The sequence below is a fragment of the Phoca vitulina genome, unplaced genomic scaffold (assembly GCF_004348235.1).
Source record: "Phoca vitulina isolate PV1807 unplaced genomic scaffold, GSC_HSeal_1.0 scaffold59, whole genome shotgun sequence".
NCBI classification, from domain to species: Eukaryota; Metazoa; Chordata; class Mammalia; order Carnivora; family Phocidae; genus Phoca; species Phoca vitulina.
This window is the reverse complement of record NW_022589762.1, coordinates 1,693,507-1,711,633: the sequence shown is the minus strand read 5'-3', so window position 1 is coordinate 1,711,633 and position 18,127 is coordinate 1,693,507. Positions and strand designations below refer to the sequence as shown.

Sequence of the window (18,127 nt, the reverse complement as noted above, 5' to 3'; positions counted from 1 at the left end):
TCAAGATGACATGAAAAAAGAAAGCATCTTGCCCATATATGTAGGTTGGCTAATTTTCCAATCAACCATTTCACTGTATCCTAAACCTAGATACCTTTGTTTACAGAGCGCTGCAGCTGGAGACCTAGGGGTGCAATTATCCTTTGTCCCGAGCTTAGGTTCGAGGCAGCAGAGGGCTGCACAAAGGTGCATGTTGAGTTTTCATGGGACTCCTTGTTTATCTGTGGCTGCAGGCAGATGCTTGTGTTTTCCTGTGGTGCTGGGGATCAGGAGGAGGAGGCTCCAGGCAGGCTAGGAAGGTGGGCGGCCTGTTTGCCAGGTGGGGTCTGAGTGCATACCCCTCCCCCCAACCCCCTCAGAATGGGTCTGGCAACAGCTTGACAAGAATCTGATACCAGTTTGGCTACGGTATTTTGGAAGTATACTTAAATGATAAACCAAAACCATAACTTTTTTTCTTTCTGATCACCAAGGAATTATTTACTGTACAGAATTTGGAAAATATAATAATTTCAAAAAGAGCTAGTTCTTACAAGGCTCTTACTCTCAGAACTATTCTGAGAGTTTTATATTTATGAACTCATTTGATCATCATAACGATGCCATGTGATAGGCAATGTTATGATTTCTATTTTACAAATAAGGAATCTTGGGTATAGAGAGGTGAGGTGACCGTTCCAGCAGAACACAAATAGTGACTAGCAGAACTAGAATTTGCATCTAGACTGCCTGGTTTCCAAGTCCATGGCCCTGAGTTCTAGGCTAAACTGCCTCTCTGCAAATAAATGTGGCTACCTGAAGATAACCACTAGTCTTCCTTCCTTCCTTCCTTCCTTCCTACCATTTTTATAAATTTTTATTCTAGCCATTTACAGGACAAAAATCTAGATAGACTCAGGGCACCTGGGTGGCTCAGTGGGTTATGTGTCTGCCTTCAACTCAGGTCATGATCCTGGGGTCCTGGGATCAAGCCCTGCATCCTGCTCCCCGCTCAGCGGGGAGCCTGCTTCTACCTCTCCTTCCCACCTGTGTGCTCTCTCTCATTATCTCTGTCACTGTCTCTCTCTCTCAAATAAACTCTTAAAAAAAAAAAAGATTCTCTCTCCTTCTCCCTCTGCCCCTCTCTAAAAAAATTTTAAAAAGATCTAGATAGACACATAAGTCTATTAATGGTGCTTTTTCTGAGGTAGAGGACTTTCTAAGATACACATTTTTAAATTGTTGGACTTTTCTGTTTTTCAACAATAAGTGTGCTTTCCTTTCAAGTTTAGTAAAAACAATAGAGCTCTTAAATCCTTTTTTCATGCTCTTGATCTAGAAAGATGACTTTTTAAAAGATTGAAGTGTAGTTGAACCACTAGGAATATTTCTATGTGTTCCCTTCTAGTCTTTCTTCCATGGAAAAATAAGTGTCTTTTTAAAAATTGGGGCCCGGGGCACCTGGGTGGCTCAGTCATTAAGCGTCTGCCTTCAGCTCAGGTCATGATCCCAGGGTCCTGGGATCGAGCCCCGCATCCAGCTCCCTGCTCAGCGGGAAGCCTGCTTCTCCCTCTCCCACTCCCCCTGCTTGTGTTCCCTCTCTTGTTGTGTCTCTCTCTGTCAAATAAATAAATAAAATCTTAAAAAAATAAAAATAAAATAAAAATTGGGGTCCAATTTTTAAAGTCCAGTACATACATTTTTGGGCCCTGTTTCTGTTGCTTAATATCATGTGAAATTTTTTTCTATATTGTTTTTCAAAACATAATTTTTATGGCTTCTAAAATTCTATTATGTGGATGTGCATAGGCCAGTCCCCCTGTGATGGGCTTATAGGTGATTTTCAATTTGGTGTTGGTATAATTTACACTGTGGTGAATAACCGGGTACGTTGCTTTGCTGGAGTCTTGGGTAGCTTCTGAGAAGGGTAGTGGAATGATTGAATTCCTTAAAGACTCTCATTAGGAGTGCTAAATTGCTTTCCCTACAGGGCTGATCAGCGCATGCTTCCAGCTGGGCAGCGTTCTGGAGTTCAGCTTCCCTTGCCCCCAGCAGGGCTGAAGAGGCTCCAGGCACAATCAGACCTTCTCTCCCGTAGAACAGAACCTCTCCTGGCCTGGAGGGTCTGAGTCTGTGAGCTCTGAGCCTCAGCAGGGCTGCGCTGCCATATGCCATTCCTCTGTGGCAGTGTGGCTGGGCATTCACAGACAGAGAATGGAGTCAGGAATTACTGCTGTTTCCCAAGGGTGCTCTGCCCACTTCACTGGGTGCAGTATGTGGGCAGTTGAGGATTAGCCAAGTGAGTCTTCCTGTCGCCCCATCCTCCCAGGTGGTGAGAAGGAAGGAGGTTGGGACCACTGAATACACTAAAAGCTGTCCTTCCAAGATGGCGCTGCCTCATATGTTCTCGTTCTGGTGATTGGGAGAGGTGCAGAGACTCCAGGTCTCTGTTTTCCTACCAATAAAATGGGGCCAAAGCAGCAAAACCCTCTATATCTTGGGGCAGCAGTTGAAGTAATTAAAAATGTCATGGGAAAAAAATGTAATGGGACAATTACACTTTGAGATATTCACTCATTCATTCAACACATTTTTGTTGGACACACACCATACTCCAGGCTGTTCTGGACTCTGGGGTCCAGACAAAATAGACAAAGGTGCCTGCTTCCTGGGGTTTCCCTTCTGATGGGGGATAAGAAACAAATATTCACCTAACATATGAAATAAATACAGAAGGGGCTCAGTCAGTTAAGCGTCTGACTCCTGATTTTCGCTCAGGTCATGATCTCAGGATTGTGGGATCGAGCCCCCCGTCGGCCTCCGCACTCAGCAGGGTGTCTGCTTAAGGTTCTTTCCCTCTCTCTCTGCCCCTCCACTTGTGCACTCCCTTTCTCTCTAAAGAAAGAAAGAAACACACATATATGACATTCTAATCTAAAATAATTGAATAACATCATCTCTGTAAACTTCTGTATAGAAGTCTCTGAAGGCCAAATAAAAATTCTGCAAAAGAACTTCCACGTGGCAAATGTGTTTTGAGCACCTACTAGGTGACAGTCTGCCGCGTTTCTGAGGCCACAAAGCTGGGTCCTGCTCTCAAGGAGCTTACGGATCACTGGGAGAATAGAAGAAGGGCCCACATACCAGAGTGTAACCCCTCTCAGGCACTCATTAGTCATTGCCAAGGAGACAAGGAGCCAGTGTTTGGTCTTCTCAATGTTGTGCCAGGCTTGTGGCACTCTTCCTGCCTGTCCCCAGACATCGGCATCCAGAAGGCTTTCCGTTTTTCTAGCTGGTATCTGACCTCAGTCAGGACTGCATCTATTTCTTTCCGTGGGAGTCCCTTGGAGGATTCCTTTTCCTTTCTTTCTCTCCTTGTGACTAGCTGCCCTGTGAAGAACAGAGAAAAGATTTAGTTTGCTGGATCACTAGAAGGTGTGAACGACAGTAGCTTGACCACTCTTCCTGTCAGCTTGGGCTTCTGAAATACTCCAGGTTCTTTGCTTTGGCCTTGTCATTAGAGAGGAGTGGGATGTAGAACAGGAAAGACATGGTTTTATTTAAGGCAGTGATTTAGTCACTGAATGATTTAGTCAGGGGGATGGCCACAGATATCCTTGGGTCCCTGTCTTTGTTTCAGAGCAGGTTTGACTGCTGTGGCCAAGGGTCTGTTCTCAGCATCTGCATCTCTCATGATCAGTGTTTGTAGAAGGGTGAGGGAAGAGTGGACGAGAATGCTGTTGACAAGAGTGTGAAATGGCTCCAGTGAGAGGTAGAGGCAGCAGATGTGACACACTGCAAAGACCCTTTGGGTGCTTGGTCTGGGGAGAGGGTTCCACGTCAGCTGGGATGTCCTGGGGATCTCTTAGGACCCACTCAGGTTGGGGGGAAGATTCAGCTTCCCCACCTGCCCCTTGGGATCATTAGTTTCTGTTCATTTGTCAAGAGGATTAGCCACTGAAAAATGACTTTTTGTTTCTAATGTTGTTTGTTGGGTCTCAGACTCTCTTGTGCTTTGAACACATGCCTTTTTGCATAGGGTGGGTTATTTCCTGATCAGAAAATCCACCCACCTATCAGCATCTGAATCGGTTCTTGATTGCTTTTTTGAAAAGTTCCATCACAAATTATGCTTTTTCCATTAGGACTTCCTCTTAATGTAGGCCTGTGCTATCCTGTATGATAGCCACTAGCCATCTGTAGCTATTTATATGTAAATTAATTGAAATTAAATAAAATTTAAAATGTAGTTCTGTAGTTGCACTTGCTACATTTCAAGTGCTTAAGAGTCAGTAATGGCTGGTGGCTACCATATTGGGCATTGAAGAATGAATAGAACATTTTCATCACTGTAGGTGTTCTTTTAGACAGCAAGGCTATAGACCATGTGTCTCAGTCAGAGTTCAGACCTACAGTAGACACTGCCATAGTCTTTTTGAGAGGAAACATAGTTAATACAGGAATCCAGCTTGCAAAATCACTGGAAGGGTTGGGAGAGCAGGCTCTGGGTCGGGCCTCTAGGAATGACTCCCGGAATAAGGCTGCAGAGCTGGCCCACCAAGGGGACCGAGACTCTGGTATAATTAGGAAGCTGGGGAATCTGGAAGCCCAAGAGCTGGCTCCAGGCTCACACCCGCTTATCCACGTTCCACTCATCGGGAAAGCATTGCCAGAGCCTTGCCGGCCTTGTAGCAGTGAAATAGATGCTCTCCCCACCAGACTTAGTTTCATTCACTTGGGTTGGCCAAACTCCATAGCCACATCAGGAAGTTCAGCTATGAGGAAGGTTGGAAATTAGAGTTTTTAGCTCTTTGGCATCTGCAGGACAGGCAGGCACAGCAGAAGGAGGTTGGAAGAGCTGCTGAGTTAGTCTACTGGTCTACCCCATCTGCCGCATGGGGTTGAGCCAGAGCTGATCCTTCTCTGCATGGGCACCACTGGGCTTAAGACAGACAGGGCCTCGGGTATCTTAAGACCAGGAGAGAGAATCTTCCCTGTTCGAGTTTCCCAACTATCTCTGTAACACTCTGGATAGAGAAGATTAATGGCCTCCTGCTTTCTAGTCATTTGGCCTTTAATGGGCAAAGCACAGTTTCTGTTTCAGGTTGGCTGCTACACTGTAAAAGAGAATGGAGGCCCCTGGTCACCACAGTGAGATTACAGACAGCAGAAGTGAAATGGGCTTCTGCAAAGGTCTCAGGTGACACCCTGGCCTGAGAGAAAGCATTTCCTTTGCGCTGGAGAGATTGCTAAGTGAGAGAGTGGTTAGGACGTTAGGAGGAAATGTATTTTCAGTTCTCTCCCTGCCTAGTGTGAACTGCTGCTTCTTGCTCTCCATAAATCGATTTGGGTTGCAGTTGTGGGTACAAAGTCTCGTCTTTAGCAGTGACCTCCCTTGTGCCCAGATGAAGGTGCTAAGGCTAAGAGGGAGGTTGTGCTGTCCAAGTTCATCTGCAGCACTGTACTTTCCTCCACACACATGGCTAATTGGGGATCTCTTTATCGTGCTGGGAGTTTGGGCATCTCTATTCAAGGGTAGTATGGAGGCAGGGAGATGGGGAGCCCATTGGCAGCCAGTCTTTGAACTCTGCATATTTACATTAGAGGATCCAGGTTAGGGGTTTTAAGAAGGAATTATTTAAGCCCAAACCTGAGGTGAGAGAAGGACTCACTAAGCCAAAAGCAGAGGGAATAACATTCTAAGTATGTGCAAAGGTACTGCAGCATTTAAGAAGTGAGCATTTCGGAGGAGTGAAATGAGTCCCATATGTGAGGATTGCATTGGACCAGGCTGAGAGGGGAATGAGATGAGCTCAGAGAAGTGGCCGGGGCCAGCCTATGTGGGCTTCATAAGTCATGGCAACGAGTCCAGATTTTGAAGAGATTTATCTAGGAGAATGACAGGACCTGATTTATGATTTCTGTTTCTAAAAGGTCACTCTGGCTGCTGCATGGAGATTGGATTGGGGACAGGCAAGGAGAGAGAGAGAAATGTCAGGGGGCTACTGCAGCATTCTGGGCAAGAAACGGGTGGAGACCTGGATTAGGGAGTGGTGGGGGAGAAGGAAGTCATGGCTCACAACCTCTTCCTTCAGAAATCTCCCCGACAACCCTATCCCAGAAATAAGTTGTAGAGCCTGAAGAAGCCCATGCTTTAGGGCATAGATGGGCTGACTCCATCAGTTTCTAGTGTTTAACTGTTATCCGCCTTCATCTTTATCATGACATCATCATATTGCTGTTGTTAGCAAGTAGATAGTGAACGTCTTCTGCAGTAAGGCCCTGAATCAGGTGCATGGATGGAGATGGATTAAAGGGAAAATGAAATCCACTTTTCCATCACCGAACACCTTCCAGGTCCCCAGCTCCACACCTCACTCATGGGGATACCAAGGAAGCATAAGCCACCGCCTCCGGACTTGGACTCTTTCCTAGGACCTTGCAGAGCAGATGGACCTGTGGCCGACCAGTCTGTGCAGGGGTCTTGCCCTCGTCCTGGTCCCTTGGAGAAGCAGCAGCCCCTGTGTGCGGGAGAAGGGAGCTGCTCTCTGAAGTCAGGGGAGCTGGGCCATTTGACAAATGGGAATCATTTTCTTCTTGTGAGGGCGAGGTCGCCGCTGTGGGCATCCACCTGTTTGTATGTGGCCTGATCTGCTGAGCCGCTGCTCTGGGGCTCATTCAGGGACAAGAACACCAGTAAAAATAGTTTAGTAAGGCAGGAGCCAGAGCAGGCTTAAACGGTGGCATCTTTTCAGCTGGCAGCCAGGAGACAGAGCTTTGAATCAGCTTTATAATTTGAAAATTGGTCTCTTTGCATTGGGTGGTTATTTCATGCTAACAAAAGCCATCAGGGACACAAGGCCGCTTGCCCTTCCTCTACGGCACTGCTCTGGGTTCAAAAGTGTTCAGCCGAAGGTGGTGATTTTCCATTCCTGGGATTCTTGGATAGTGGTGCCCCCTTCCTGAGTGGGACCTGGAGATACTAAGAGAGCCTCAGGTCTGGGTAGGGAGCCATCCCAGGGGATGGGGGGAGATTGCTGGGAAAAGGGGAGGCTAAGCTGGGCCCTGAAGCATAGCCCCAGTGGGAGGCTAACCTGGAGGGGCTGCACCTGTCTCGCCCGTGTGTGGCTCTGTGTTTACCATGGCGGTGCCCTTAGTCAGGTCACAGGGCTGTAGCAGTGCTCAGAGCTTCCAGGACCAAATTAATGGAGGTTGTTTTTTTGTTCTTTGGCTAGGGAGAGGTTGACATTCCATTTTTCCCCATGGGCTTCTTTGTATGTGCTTTCTCCAGATGGAGTGCTCCAGAGAGGTCCTTGTGCTCTGGGAACATAAAGAAGGTCACCCATGGTGCAGAGTGGCTCAGAAGTCAGCCTGCCAGGACCTGGCTTTCAGAACCACATCTTGGCTCTGTGGAGCCCTGGTCACCTTGCTCTCCATGTCACCACCTCAGGGTGCAAAGGACACACCCCTCACACAGCCTTTCTGAGGCCATGGATGTGTTCTCATGCCGGTGCTTCCTGCCTTCTTCCGAAGCATTGTCTAAATGGATGGCTCGGTTTTTGGAACTGGCAAGTGGTAGGAGAGAGGAGGATGAAGACAGTGCTCGGGAATGGGTACAAAGATTGGAGTTTGAAGACAGTAGTCTGCAAGAAGGTGTGAGGTGCTGTAGGCTTGTTGTGAGAAGAGATTTGGGGTCTGGAGGGGCTGACGGTGCTGAAGACATAGGCTGCTTTTATGTACGTGCGGGAAGAGAAGTTAGTCTAGGAACTAAAATAGAGTTGATTAAGTGTTGTCCGTGCTGAGCAGGGAGGGAGTCTAGGAAGGAAAAATTATAGATCACAGATTGAATGGACAAAATGAGAGTTCCAGTGCTCCCAGCAAACCCAGTAAGACATGAGATTAGGCCACTGGTTACTGGTCACTCCAACGCAGCCCATAGAAACGGGGACACCTTCCACTTTCATTCATCCCAGGGCTGCCCTGAGGGTTACTGGAGAGGCTGTTCACACAGTGGACTCCTTCCTGTGAAGATTATGCCAAACGTAAAGGATGTTCTTAGGTCAGAAATGCAGCAGCCCCTTCAACCTCAAGGCCCGTCAACCCAGTAGGAGACGTATGCTTTGCTTGTGGCCGTGGACATGAGCACACACGTGTGTATGCATGTGGGGCGCATGGTGGGTTCTGAGGAGGTGGAGTATAGTTTAGCAGTGAACCGCGAGTCCTGTGCGTGCTGCAGAAATCTTTCATTGTCTCACTTTGTGACCTTTAATGAGTCATACACTCCTTTGTTTTCTTATGTGTTAAATGGAGATACGAATGCTTGCTGGTTACTGAAGCAGTTCTGATGCTCCGGGTGCCTTTATTAATTCAGATACTGCCTTCTAATTCCTTCCTCTGGGGTATCATAAGAAAAGCGAAGGCCCCAGTCATATCGGGGTCTTCCTAGCTTTATGCTTAGGATCCATACAGTGAGTGCAGGGAGGACAATGGCAAGGTATGTGAGAGAGAGGACTTCTCATAGGAAGTGTTGGGTTCTCCATGATCCTGACATTCTGGGTAAAACACTTTACCCCCAGGGGTGTGGCAGCTGCCTGGACCAGCTGGAGCAGAGGAAAGGAGGGGGGTGAATGGAGTAGATGGTGATACAGGAGCCCGTGTCACGTTGAGAATATAGCCATGAATTGAGTATAGCACAGAGGCAATTTTCCAGGCCCTGGGGAGTGGGCGCAGGGCCCTAATGCTACAGGGACCAGATGGTAATAGTGCAGGAGACAACTGTCAGGGGACAGGAAGGCAGTGGGCCAGCCGGTACTAAAGAAGACCTGACGTGCTCATCTTGGTATCACATAGGGCTGGTAAATTCGTGGCATCTGTGATACCATTCCCTACTGTTTGTACCCGTGGCAGACATCACTAATCTATCATGACATACTTTTCCTCTTGTACGCGGAGAAGTCTCAGAATCCTTTGGGTCCAGCATTTTGGGCAGTCGTGTCAATCAATTGGTGGAAGAGTAGAAACTTATTTATTGGCTGTCATGGGTGTGATGACAGAAAGGACGTAGATTTTGGAATTCAGCAGAAATGACAGCCCAGACAGGTACAAGCTTTGTAGCATTGAACAAGCATATTCGTCAGGTCTTTTCTGGTTGCAAAGGACAGAAACCCAATTTGAGTTAGCCTAAGCTAAGTTACTTAAGTAATATAACCAGAAAGCTCAGGGTCTGGCTAGATCAGGAGCCCGATGAGGTTGTTAAGGTCCATCTCTAGGACAGAGTGTCTCTGCGTTCTGTCAGGCTAAGCCAGGTTATTGCTTATCCCCTGGGGGAGGGGGGCGGCGCTGAGGGCAACAGGGCTGGTGGTGGAGGCGATAGGGTCTAGATAGCAAGTCACACTGGGAGCAAAAGTCATCTTGAAGGTCAAACATAGAAGGATCAATCCAAGATAAGAGTAGGGAGGGGTGGCTGGGAGAGGTGCCAAGTGTTCATCTGAATACTAGTGAGTTGCAGCGAGGAGAGGGAAGGGGCAGTTTGTTCTGGGCCCAGCAGCTTCCCTGGGAGAGCTGTGTGTACACTGAGAAGAGGGGAGGGCCCTTGGAAGCTACATATGTGCAACTGGTCTGGCTGTTCCAGCCACGGTTCTCTGGGCAACTGATTTGGCATCAGATGCCAGGCTCACTGCCCACACTATCACCCCATTCTCTGCTGCTTCCCTTGATCCCATGGCACCGAACCAGGTGACAAGTCTCAAGGCCATGCATCTGTTCTGGGGCATTCAGGTCTGGGCCCAGGCTGAGCTGATCCTGGGTAAACCTTGTAGGATTCTAGAGTCAGGCATCCAGCTGATCAGATGGAGGAGTGCCCACCAAGTATGCATAGTGTCTTAGGGGCAGTCTTGAAGGCTTCATTTGCCTTTATACCAGAGAAATGTGGATGCCTCTACTCTGGATTTCACTGGTTCCTGCGCAGGTTTCCTCCCTGTGTCCCTCTACCCCACCCTGTCAATCCCTGCCATACACAGCTCCCTTTCCTGGATATCAAACGCTATGTAATGAATCACCCCAAAACAAAGTGGTTTATAGTAGCAAGCACCTGGCTGCCTCCCACAGTTTCTAGGGGTCAGGAATTGCTTGGGCTTTCACATGAGGGTGCAGTCAGATGGTGGGTGGAGCAGCTGGGGGCTGTCTTGCAGTCTCTCCCTGCTCATGGGCTCTCCGTGTTGGCTAGTATGGGCTTCCTCACCCCATGGCAGCCTCAGGGCATGCACATACTGTCATTTCTTATGTACTTTTTGGTCAAAATGGTCACCAAAGACCAACCCCATTTCAGGAGGAAGGGACATAGATCCTCTTTCTTAATGGGAGGGATGTCAAAGGATTTGCTGACATAACGTAAAACCATCACAGCCCCCGACCCCCTCCTATCCAGTCAACACTCATTGCTCAGATGGGTTTGAGGTACCTGGATGTGACCTAACTTTGGTCCAATGCCTTCCTTTCATTATACTATTTTTGGTTTTGGAACTTGGGTACAGAGACTTGAGTGAATTACACTCTTCGATTCATTGTGCATTTGTCATCATTGATTCATGCAATGATTCTCTCTCCATTCATTTATTCATTCATTCACTCTTCCCTTTTATTCCCATATCCTACGTTCCTTTTTCCCTCTTCGCTTTCCTTAAACAACCATTCTATTATATTTTATGCGTGTCCTTTATTTGTATGTGTTCTTACAAATGTAAGTGACGTATATGACGTTGCATATGTACGGTTTTCTGTGTCCTCCTTTTCTCACTTGCTCTGTGTTTCCAGGTCCATACATGTGCCATGCGTGTATGCTGTAATGCACACATCTCATGTCTGGTTGCCTAAGATGAGTCGGTGAGATTGGAGAGGAGGAGCGACATGTCCAGGGTCACATAGCCGAACTGGGACAAGAACAGTTTCCCTGACTCTTTTTGCTCAGCAGCACACACCCATGTTTTCATGCGCCACCTCCCAGGCTCTTGCTGCAATAGTTTGAAATAAGATTTAAAAAAAAATCGCGAGTCTGGGTTCCTTTTCCTAGCTCTCCTGCTTTCTCCCTAGTAACTGCCGTCCTCTGTCCTCTCCTCCTGCAGGTTCCAACTATGGGAGCCCGCGCCCCGCTCATGCCAACATGAATGCCAATGCTGCTGCAGGGCTCGCTCCTGAGCACATCCCTACACCGGGGGCGGCCTTGTCCTGGCAGGCGGCCATCGACGCGGCCCGGCAGGCCAAGCTGATGGGGAGTGCTGGCAACGCGACCATCTCCACGGTCAGCTCCACACAGCGGAAGCGGCAGCAGTACGGGAAACCCAAGAAGCAGGGCAGCACGACGGCCACGCGCCCGCCCCGTGCCCTGCTCTGCCTGACTCTGAAGAACCCCATCCGGAGGGCGTGCATCAGCATCGTCGAATGGAAATATCCTTTGCGCTCTGGCTTGGGCGGGGTGCCCCCCGGGACCCCGGGTGGGGCTGGCCCCAGGCTCGCTCCCAGACCCACTGCATCTTCATCACTGGGGCGCTATGTAAATGCAGAGTTTTAGGCGCTACCCGAGACTCAATGACTCAGAATGTCTGGGGATAGGGCCCAGGAATCTGCTGGAGTAACAAGCAGGGTCTTTTTTTTCATATATCTTTTTCATACCATGAGCAGCATTTGAGAAAGCGATCCTGAGAGGTTGTATCATCTCACCTAGCCGAGCCTGTCCAGGGAATCCGCTGGTGTGTTGGGTGAACAGTGGTTACATACCCCATAGCCTTCTTTGCCTCCCGTGTCATGGCACTGGTGTAGTTTCATGACCTCCACTCTCTCTAGGAGGAGGAAGCCCGAGATGTACGAGAGGGTAGTGGTCAGTGACCCACCCTGGCTCGTGGTTCTCAAACTTGGCTGCACATTGGCATCGCCTGGAAAGTTGTAACAAAATACAGGTGCCTGAGCCCCACGCAGGCATATGTGAAAGTTCTCCAGGTGATTCTCGTGTGCAGCCAAAGTGGAGAACGCTGGCTGGGAGTTTTAAACACAGACCCACATTGTATGCATAGAACCCAGTGAGTGGGCCCTTCAGAGAAAATGGCTTTGGAGGGTCAGGCTCTCACTGTGGAATTACAGGCCCCTTAACGTCATGGGAATTGTGGGGTGGTGGAGATTGAAAGGAGCTTCAAGATGAGTAGGTCCACCCCTGACTTTGCCCAGTGATGACATTGAGCCCCACGTGGTCATATATTAGTGACAGACAGGTGAACTCTGGTACTTAGTGTTGGGCATTTTCATAATAAGAATTCATTCAGGCAGGGCTACCACGTCTCCTACCATGTCTCCTGGGGCTCAGGATAGGAGGGTTCCATGTCATTCATGAGTTTCCACAGAAAGATTGAGAAGCCTTAGTAGGTAGTGGTTGAAAGGCAAAAGAAGATGGCTCGGGAGGGAAGAGCTTCTGTTTAGCAAGACGTGTCAGTTCTATAAATGTTTGGGCCCCTCAACTCAGAAAGTAACTTTAAGAGAAGGCAGCGTAAGCTGAGTGGCGGCTGGAGAGCTGGCTATCTGTCCTGAGTGGCCAAGCGTGCTTCCCGTTCCTGGAGGACTGGGTGAGAGGCTCGGCTCTGGGCAGCCCCAGCATGCTGCTGTCATAACAGCTCCATCAGAACCATGCAGTGGGAGAGCTGGGGGCCATGTGGGTCAGGCTCCCCCAAAGGGGAGGGCACTGAGGCCTGGAGAAGCTGAAGATCTTACCCAGATCACACAGCCTATAGCTGATAGAGCTGGGTTTCAAATCCAGGTTCCCCAAGTCCCCAGTCCATGTGCGTCCCGCTCCCCATGCACCCGTAGTGTAGAGGAGACATACTACGGTAGGCGTTCAGGGGACGCCAGCCAGCCCACTGGGACACGCAGGGACCTGGATCTGGGGCCTGAACTACCACGCCCCATCATGGTGCTGCCACCTGTATTCTGAGGGGTCACAAGTCATCGGAATCACCAGAGCTTCCGTTTCCTCATCTTTAGTGGGCAGTAACCAAAGTATTAGCGAGGGCTGCGGAGTCTATGCCTGTGGAAGCATGCTCAGAAAAACACGTCAGGGGACGTGTTTGGTGAGGACGAGTTGACTTCATCAAGTCTGTCTTCCCTCCCTGGGATGGACAGCTCCCTGACAGGCAGCACTGTGGGCAGAATGAAGTGCCAGGTGACGTACTAGCCTGGGAGGAAGGGAAGAGGGGAGATAGCAGCACACAGGGCAGGAGGGGGAGTGTGGAAGAGCGGGGCTTTGTAATGGCACCGTCTGGTGTGCTGCCCATGGAAACTGGTCACAGAGCCACAGGAGGCCCGAGGTAGGGACTCGTGTAAAGACCGTTGACCGAGTCAGCAGCAGTGTTAGCCAGGCCATGACCCAGGGCCACCTGTGGAGCTCAGCCGCTTCCCTGGTTGGGCAGAGGGGTGCTGCAGCCAGCCCACCTGGCGGAATGGGTCCTCCCCCACGCAGGAAAGGAAGCAGGCCCGGTCTCCGCACTGCTAGTCGGATGGCATTCCCAGACTGCCTTGGAAGGGTAGTTGGACGGGTCAGGAGATGGTCTGGTGTACTCGCTCGTCAGTGTTCCTTGAAAGAGTGGAATCTGATGCTGTCATTAAGAAGGAGAGACAGTTTAAAAAATGATCTGGCTGTCACAGGGTGACACAGTATGTTTCCAGGTCTTACCTGGCGTCTCCTCCACCTTCCACTCGTGGCTTTTCTTACCTGCCTGATCGGTTTCTTTATACATTATCGTCTCCACAGTAGCCAGGGACTTTTAGCATAAGATGATGGATGGATAGCCTGGATTGGGGGAGGATGTAGAAGTGATAGTGTAAGAAACATCCCAAGCTTAGCCGCCACCCACTTTGGTGGAAGGAACGAGTTGATGTTTGAGGACAGGTGCCTGAGGTCTGACTCGGTTAACTGAAGTGCTGTAGCCCTGGTGGGGGGGGGAGCGTGGCACAAGGGATCAGACGATGGGAATGAAACTGACCAGCCCCTGGGCTGAATGGGACTTTCCTAAGCAGGTGGGAAAGGGCTAGGAGGGAAGGGGTTTTGTGGTAGGAGGTCTAAAGTATGAACTTTCTAAAAACACTTTAGGGTAACTTCAGGATAGGTCAGCATAGGGATCAGCGCAGAGTAAGTAGTCCTTACAAACTCCGACTTTGGAACCGGACTTCCTGAGTTTGAATCCCATCCTACCACAAGCTGTGTGACGTTGGGCAAGTTAACATTTCACCTCTCTGCCTCCTCAGTTAGAAATGGGGACGATAACTGTGCACTCATTCGGGTGTTCGTGCGGAGCAGTTAGAGCAGAGCCCGGCACAGAGTAAGCGCATGGTGTCAGCCACTGTCCTGCCTGCTGCCGTCCCTGTCATCAACACCACCAGTGCCATCCCTGGTTCCTTGGCCAACTCAGGGGGCACCGCAGCATATCGGAGCAGATGAGTCAGTAGGTCCAGGTCTGGGCCTGGCCCTGCTACTTGTCAGCTTGGAACCTGGGAGAGGTGGTTTTGTTTTCTGTATCTGTCAAGTTGGGGGTTAGACTGCATGTCATCGTCTTGATATCAAGGCACACACAGAAAATGACAGGCTTCATGAGGTGTGCTGGTAAATGGACCCTCGTCTATGCCTGTGGGACCGAGGGGGATCCATGACCAGCACACCAGCTAAAGCCATGACTAAGATGTCTCCTAGGTCCTTAACACAGGTCAGAGGCCATTCATGGCAGTGGGATGAACACTGGACTCTGCGCTCAGGGAATCTGGGTTCTAGTCTTGATGGGAAGTACCTGCCATGGGCTCTTGGGAAAGTTTCTTAGGCTCTCTGGGCCTCAGAGGTTTGGATGAGATGATCTCTAAGGTCTCTCTTCCTGCTTCAATTCATTAACTTGGTGAGTACAGGTTTCCCTGGGAGAGGAAGTTGGTCCCTTCTTCCAGGGATTTCCATCCTCTTTCCCTTCCTCATCTTGTCAGGCTCCTCGGATGAGGATGAAAACTTGGCAGTGTTGGGGAACCAGGGGAAGCTGGGGCCCAAAGAGCATAAACTGGCCTTCCTCTGAAGCTTCTCCTTTCTGGCCTTTAGTTGTAGGTGCAGAGTAGAAGGACCATTATCATATTAACTCCTTTTTCTCTGGAGAATGTGTTCTGCCTGATATTTTGATAAAGAAATCTGGGCACAAGAGCCTCACTGAGTGCACTGCTGCTGGTGAGTGAAGCTGGCTTATCCCTCTAGATCCCAGTACACACCAGCCCAAGTCAGGAGGCCCTAGAACGGAAGCCTTGCCCACTGAAGGCAGGGCCTCCACAGACTGAAGAGGGTTAAGGTATTCCACATGGAGCTGTGCCTTGGAGGAAAGATGGTTGCCCTGCCCTGAAGGCACAGTACACAGGCTGCCATGCTTTTGAGGGTCCAGAGCCCCCAGCCATCGTCAGGTTCTGTGGAAGGTGTCAGGAAATAAAGTAGAAGAAAAAAACAATAACCACTCTAAACTTCAGATTAAAAGATCAAAAGTAAATCTCCAAATTTCAATGAAAAATCTTGACGTCAAGTCTGCCTTAAATCGGTCTCACCTCTCCCGCCCCCAGCTCAAGTCCCCCGGGAGGCAGCGTGGAAACCACGAGAGAAGGAGTTTCTGGGGGACGGCCTGTCCTGACTCGAGCAGGCCCTGCTCTGTAGAGGCACCCCAAGCACACATGGGGGAAAATGAAGTCCAGTGCAATCTAAATAAATAAAAGAAGAAGAAAAAAGTTTTTAGAAATCTGTGTTTACTCTGGCACGCGACTGGCCTCCACTGCTTTTGACATATTAGGAAAAATTTTGGCGGGGACCCATTAGAAGCACTTAAAAAGGCATATGTTTCTTTTCAGAATACAAGGGGCTTGGAATGTATTGTTTAAACAAAATTCTTATGAATCTTTGATTCATTTAAAAAAATATATATATGTATGTTTGTTTCACTTGTGCTTTCTGCGGCATTGACTTCCTTAACTCCCGTCCTCAGACCATTTGAAATAATTATTTTACTGACTATTTTTGCCAATTGTGTGGCCTTAGCGATCTATATTCCCTTTCCAGAAGATGACTCCAACGCCACCAATTCCAACCTGGTAAGTCCACCATCCCGTCTCTCTCTGCTTCTCTCCCTCGGTGGAGGACCGAGCTTGGATCACATGGATTCAAGGTGGAATGTGGGGAGAAGTGAGATGTGCGTTTGACACGCGCAGAGGTGCTGCCAAGCTCAGATCTCAAGTGCTGCTGCTCTTTATTCAAGTCAGCACCTGTCTTATCACAGCCTGTTTTCAGAAAGAATATTCCAGTTAGGTGGTGGTGAGCTCTGTGTGTGTGTGTGTGTGTGTGTGTGTATTTTGAGAGCTATAAAATGTGCTGCTTAAGTTGCAAGTGCAGGTGTTTGCAGGAGCAAGCTTTTATTCTTGGATGATTTTTGTATTTACTTTAAGTGACTGTGTCCCACTGGTAAGGTTTGCTCAGGTGATCTATAGTATCACTGCATGAGAAACAATTTCTAGGAAGCTTTTAGGAAAGTTTCCTTTTGCAGCCAAGATGCATTATTTAGTTGAAAAGGTTTTCTTTTCTTGGGAAAGGCGGCTTTCCATCTGGGTTGTTGGGAAGCCAGTGCTGGCAATTCGGGGTGAGAATTTGTCCATGGAAAAAGCGCGGAGTGTGTTTACTTTTGGCCGAGCGTGAAGTCATTACAGAGGCCGTTGCTCTGTCTGGGCATGGGAGGAAAAGAGCTCTGGAATGCAGTTGGCAAAATCAGGGCAGTCCCGGGTGCCTCTGCCACAGGCCATAGGAAGATCCTGTCTCTCTCCCCCTCCCCCGCAGAGACACCATAACTTTTCATGTGATTCCCACCAAACGCCTCTTTCCCCGTCGTCAGCACCTTCCTCTAATTAGCGAGATTGGACTGTCTGATGAGATCGTTCCCAAAAGAATCAGGAGGGTTAGCAAGTTCTCCTTTCCCTTATTGCTGGCTGCTGATGGCGTCACGCTGTCATTCTTTTGCTTTTTAACCTTCGACATTTTCTTTAGCCACCTCAGCAACTGAATCTGAGGCGCATTTTAAACTTCTCCACTGTGTCCCCCAGTTGGGACAGTTAGGCCCAGCTCCATATTGGGTAACGTGGTGTGGTGCGAGCCAGGCTGCAGCGCCTTAGGGCTCAGCTTGGGCTGTGCGTCAGGGACAGGTTCCAGAGCTGGCCCGGGAGCTCCAAGGGAGGACATGGCCAGAGTCGGCAGGCAGAGCACTCCCTGCAGTCCACGAGGCCTTCTGAGGCGTGACCTTGTCTCTTAACAGGCAAGAAATCTTTACTGTGTCAGAATAAACACAAGCCAAAGTGTCTCCCAAATGGCCCTTGGAAAAGCAGGAGCATCTTCCGTGGGCTGTCCTTCTCGGCGTATCTACCTCCCTCTCCCAGCATGGGCCTCCTGAAACCTGGGCACCTTCACACTTCATCTGTAACTTAAAAAAAAAAAAAAAAAAAGGATCTGTGTCTTATTCTGAAGACAGGGAGGCTTTGGGTGGGATCTAGGCAAAAGCAGTGGGGAAGGTGGGTAGAGAGTTTGCATTTAGTCTCTGCCCCAGCCCCTCCGGGCTGAGCTCCCTGGGGGATTAGCAGCAGCACGGGGAGGGGGCTGGGGTGCTGCACAGAGAGAGGAGCCTGGGCTGGCTGCTGTCTGGGTCTGTGAAGCCCGTACTTGGTGGCGGTGGCCTGGCCGGTGGGACCATGAGGGGTTGTGTTGGACTTACTCCGGAACTGGAGTGGAGGTTGCCGGGTGCAGAGACTGCTGGAGGGACAGTGGATTTTTAAAATCCCACTGCAGAGTGATGGAGGTGTTCTGAAGCTGGATGCACAGCTGTATAACTGTACTAAAAGTCATTGAGTCGTATGCTTAACAATGGGTGACTTTTATGGTATGTAAATTATACCTCCATAAAGCTGTATTTTTAAAAAAGAATAACACCAGCATGCAAGCCCGGGCCTCACAAAACCTCCCAGTGTCAGTTGCATGTTGCTATTTTCTTTCTTGCAAATGAGGGGGGAGGTTACATAGGTGGAGGGAAAGAGGGGATGGGGACAGCCAGTGAACTTTGTTGTG

At 49.3% G+C, this 18,127-nt stretch overlaps 1 protein-coding gene across 10 annotated transcripts in view; it reads left to right on the top strand.

Moving 5' to 3' along the window:
* Window positions 1-18,127, top strand: part of CACNA1C (calcium voltage-gated channel subunit alpha1 C) — a 665,215-nt gene that overhangs the window by 60,468 nt on the left and 586,620 nt on the right. For all 10 annotated transcript variants that reach the window (XM_032390971.1, XM_032390977.1, XM_032390968.1 and 7 more), the window contains exons 2-3: window positions 11,100-11,421; window positions 16,011-16,116. In XM_032390971.1, coding sequence (XP_032246862.1) covers window positions 11,100-11,421; window positions 16,011-16,116 — 428 coding nt within the window. The remainder of the gene's footprint in view (window positions 1-11,099; window positions 11,422-16,010; window positions 16,117-18,127) is intronic.